Source organism: Arachis duranensis, chromosome 3 (genome assembly GCF_000817695.3).
Source record: "Arachis duranensis cultivar V14167 chromosome 3, aradu.V14167.gnm2.J7QH, whole genome shotgun sequence".
NCBI classification, from domain to species: domain Eukaryota; kingdom Viridiplantae; phylum Streptophyta; class Magnoliopsida; order Fabales; family Fabaceae; genus Arachis; species Arachis duranensis.
In genome coordinates, this window is record NC_029774.3 from 39,811,164 (window position 1) to 39,816,150 (window position 4,987).

Here is a 4,987-nt window from a genome sequence, read left to right on the forward strand (position 1 = left end):
TTAGCTAACTAGGTAGACAATGGACAGTTTAGGAGTTTAAGAATGATATTTTACTCCTTTGTAATGTTCTGCTGATTGTAATTGAGATGAATTAATGGATGTTATGTTATTCTTGTTTTGTGACTGAGTTATTGTTGTTGTGATGTAAGCAAGCTATATGGAAGACAGGTAAGCATTTAAGAAATAATGCCATAAACAGAAGCTGTGTCATAACATGAAATAATAATCCATAAATATTCAGAGTAACATACTTCAGACCCAAGATAACACAATCAAGCCCCATAAAAAAACTATGATGCCAACCAAATCACAAAATAAAAAAATCACAAAAAGAAGCCCCAAAATAACACACTTATGTTCAAAGCAAGGACTACCAACCCAGAATGACCGTATCAAAATCACAAAAAACTTGGTTAGCACTTAACATGCCATGATGGCACTTAAGTGCATAGTAAGTACATCAGGTCCAACATGGAACTAAAAATAAACTGAAAACCTAAGAAAGTAAAGTCACTTCTTGTCATTTGCTGATTGCTTTGCTGTTGGTGGTCCAGATTGCTTTTTCTTCTTCAAGGATGGGGTGGGCATGAAGCCTATAAACCTGCTCTGTGTGGCTGGGCTCGCTGCTGCCATGGTTTCTCTAGTCACACTTGGTGGCCTAGATGTGGCTGAAGGTTGGGCTTGAAGAGTGGGCCTAACTAATAGACATTGTGGCATTGACCTAGACCCACTACTTGGTCCTGTAGCACTGGTTGGTGCGGGTAGAATCTGAGATTTAGACCCAACAGCTTACCTGACAACCCTAGGTTGAGCAGCGGGTGGTAGTGCAGCTCTAGCATTTTGTGTGGGAGTGGGAGGTGTTGTTGAGCTTGTTGTGGTTCCTCTTCGAGTGGTCCTGCTTCTTCCTCTTGGTAGAACTGGGTTGCCCCTTACAAAAGTAAGTTTGCCTCTCCTTGTTACTGTTGGCATTACTGCCACTAGAGGTGCTGGTTCTGAGCTGGTTGCTGGTGTAGTGGCTGCATTAGCGGGTGCAGCAGTTGCTGTAGCAGACACATCATGGACAGTGTTCTGTATGGAAAGGTGCATTAGTGTAAAAAAAAGGTTTTCACAGTTCCATGGCCAACATTTTAGAAACAATAAGGTAGGGTAAAACACAATTGTCTACCTAATCAGGCTGAGTTTCTAGGTGGTTTTGAGTGAGGTCTTCCTCATCTGCAACATGTGCAGCATGTGCAGCGTCCATGGTCTCCTACCAGTTAGCTTCTTGCTCTCTAGCTTCGTCCTCATCAATGTCTTCTTCTTCAGCTACTGCTCCAATTGGTCTCTCAGGGCAAGTTCTACTATTATGTCCAGCCTTGCAGAGAGATAATGAATAAAGTAAATCAGCATTCAAGAAATTCAGAAATAATTCAATGATATTATGTAAGTAAACAGTAATTAATGAATTTGTTTCACTGACTCTCTTACAGGTTTGACATGTTATTTGGCCATATCTTCTCTTGGCATTGTATTGGCTCCCAGAAGTTTGCTCAGTGCTATCCTTCTTCCTCTTCTTTGAAGGTCTGCCAATAGGCCTCTTGTATGAAGGAGGCAGACAAGACAACCCTTCATGATGCTCCCAATACTCTTGACTTGGTATGCTGTTAATGTGAAACTGGTAGTCCTGTTGTATGCCTCAATGGTGAGCTTGTGATGGACATAGTCTTCAAGCTTCTCATTCTTCCTTTGAATTGCTGTAATCCCATGACAGCATGGTAGTCCAGTTAGCTGCCATTTTCTGCACGAACATATTCTCTCTCGTGTATTCACTCTCACTCTATGTTGCCACCTTCTGACTTCAAATTTGTTGTGCTCATCATCACCACACCATTGTGCTTCCCAGTAGTTAGCTTATTTTTTCTCCATCTCTAATCTACTCACTTGTATAGGGGCTATTTGTCCAGTGTAAGCCATCAGTGCGTCCTTGTGAGTTACCATCGTCTTCATGATATAGAACCTAAGCTCCTCAAGCGTTGTCAAGATGCTTTTCCCCCGCAGACCGACAATGGTTGAATTAAATGATTCACAGTTATTACTTGTCAAACTATCTACCTTTGGCCACTCTGAAAACCTTGATCTCGACCACTATTCTTGCTCAAACTTGTCCAAATACTCCCAAGCTTGTTTATTGATCCGCTTCACATTAGCCATTGCATCATTGAACTCTTGATCAGTAGTTGCATTTGCACATTGCCAGAATGCTCCCTTAAGTTTCTTATCCTTCCATCTCTTGTTCAGATTTCTCCACATATGCATACAACAAAATTTGTGCTTCACACCTGGCATTATGTCCTGTAATGCTGGTATCAATCCCTTCATTGAAGGGTAACCTCAGCAATTAGCATTGAAAGTTTTAAGTAACTCAAAGAAGAATATAAGAATACAAGTGAGGGCTTATAGTGCATATCACCTTCTGCTAGTCGGACATAAAAACCCAGGCATTCTCACTATAGTCCCCTATGTCAGTATGTAACTCCTCAAGAAAGAATCCCCAATTTTCCCGAGTTTCTGCATCCACAACCCCGTATGTGACAAGAGACGCACGCGCGCGAGCTACATATATACCTTCCTACGCATACGCATGGCCCCTATTTTCAGGAAAAATGATTTTCAACGTTTTAAACTGTATTTCAAACCTCTAAACCTCTATTTTCATTCCTTTAGTCATTAATAATAGTATTAGACCTGATATTTAGATAAAGTTAGGAAATTGGTATAACTTGGAGATGAGGTAAAGCTGAAAAGTGATGAATTGACTATGAAATGTTATGAATGATCATGTATGATACCTGGGTTGATAATCAAAAGAATGTTAATCCCCATTGAGCAGTATTGATTATTTGAGAAAAAGTTATGCATAGACTCTTGGGGATGCACGTCGAGGGACAGTCTAAGGTTTTTGGACTTATCGGTTTAGCTGGATAACCGACAGATGAGCCCCATTATCCATAGGACAGGCATGCATCATATGCATACTACTTGAATTACTTGTTTGTACATTAACTGAGTGTGCTTAAGTCTAATCCCTCAGCGTTCATTTTCAGCGTTCATTTGCTAAGGGCTTGTGTTTTAGACCAGCCAGTGAGCTGGGATCGGTATATGCCATTAGTGGAGTTTGCTTATAATAATAGCTACTATGCGAGCATTGGAATGGCTCCATATGAGGCTTTGTATGGCAAAAAATGTCAATCTCCGCTATGTTGGTATGAAACTGGAGAAAGAAGTTTACTAGGGCCTGAGATGATAGCTGAAACTACTGAACAGATAAAGAAGATTCGTAGCCGAATGCTTATAGCCCAAAGCCGTCAGAAGAGCTATGCTGATCAAAGGCAAAAGCCTTTGGAGTTTGAAGAAGGAGAGCATCTCTTTCTTAAGGTTACACCAACCACTAAAGTGGGATGAGCTATTAATACTAAGAAATTGAATCCCCGTTATATTGGACCGTTTGAAATCCTGAAAAGAATCGGGCCAGTAGCTTATAGAATTGCCTTACCGCTGTATCTTTCAAATTTGCACGACGTGTTTCATGTATCACAGCTTCGGAAGTATACTCTTGACGCGAGTCATGTTCTAGAACAGGAACCGATTCAGGTAAGAGAAGATCTAACACTTCCAGTAATTTCGGTGAGAATTGATGACACCAGCGTCAAACGATTACGCGAGAAGGAAGTATCATTGGTAAAGGTAGCTTGGAGTCAAGCTGGTTTTGAAGAACATACTTGAGAACTCGAATCGGATATGCGAAAGGACTACTCACATCTCTTTTCAGGTAACTGCATTTGAATTTTGAGGGCAAAATTCTTTGTTAGGTGGGTAGGATGTAAACCCCGATAAATTAGTAGATAATTAGTCATAAATTAATTTTTAATAAGGAATATTAAAAATGCGAATATTATATCATATTAGGATAGAACTCATCAAAACGAGAATTTTGACACTAATTTTGAGGAAAACGGTCCAAGATTGGACCGAATGGGCCAAACCGGTTGAACCGAACCCAAACCGGGTCGTCAGTCCAACCGGACCAACGTATTAAATGAGCTCAAAAGCCCTTCTCTTCCTCATTTCATCTGAATGCAGCGTGAAAGCATCCAGGGAAGAGAAGAAACACCGAAACCCTTACGGTGATTTCCGACCCCCGTAACTTCTCCGTCCGAGCTCTGATCGCCGCACCGTTTGCGACCACGCATCCACCGCGTCGAGCTCTACATTTCTACCAGAAAAATTTTATTGGTAACTTGTTTAATCACTTTCAGCCTCCTTTTTCCCCCAAATTTTCAAGAATTGAGTAGGAATGTTGAATTTCTTTAATTTCTGATGTTTTATGATCCAATTAGCTTAAAAAAACGTTCACTCTTGCTTATGTGAAGCTTGGGTAAGGTGAGGATGCCATAATTCTATTTCAATTTCATTGAATTTGAGCTTTAAGTATTAAATTGGATATATATGTGTTATAAATGTGTATTAGATTGAAAATAAATAATTGGAACTTGAAATTGTGAATATTGGAACTTGGAGGAAGCTGAACCTAGAGTTTATTGAGTTTTGAAGGGCTGCCTTTGGTTTTAAATAAATTGCTTTGGTCGCTACGTGGAAATAGGCCAAGGTATGGTTTAGGTTTCTTGCATTTAATATATAATGTTCTATGAAAACTTAGGCTAGATGACCATAGGATAAGTTGGAATGCAGGTGTATGTTTAATATTTAGCAATTTGTTTATGAATATATTTGGTTGGTGTTTGTTGGATAATAAGTGATTGATTATGGATGGAGATTGTTATTATGTTAATCTGGAAAGAATCATGGTTGAATTATTGATTATATGAGTACAAGTATATTGAAGAAAAGCTTGAAGGATTTGTTGAAATAAGAAATTGTACAATATTATTGAATGGTGGTTGATGAAATGATGTAGAGTAGATTAAGTATTGTTGTTGGCATTTGGAAT

The 4,987-nt window shown here is 39.5% G+C and overlaps 1 protein-coding gene across 1 annotated transcript; it reads left to right on the forward strand.

Moving 5' to 3' along the window:
* Positions 1–3,138: 3,138 nt before the first annotated feature.
* On the forward strand, positions 3,139–4,029 carry LOC110278542 (uncharacterized). The gene is made up of 3 exons (XM_021136799.1): positions 3,139–3,414; positions 3,577–3,723; positions 3,946–4,029. The coding sequence occupies exons 1-3, from the start codon at positions 3,139–3,141 to the stop codon at positions 4,027–4,029; spliced, it is 507 nt and encodes a 168-aa protein (XP_020992458.1).
* Positions 4,030–4,987: the final 958 nt, after the last annotated feature.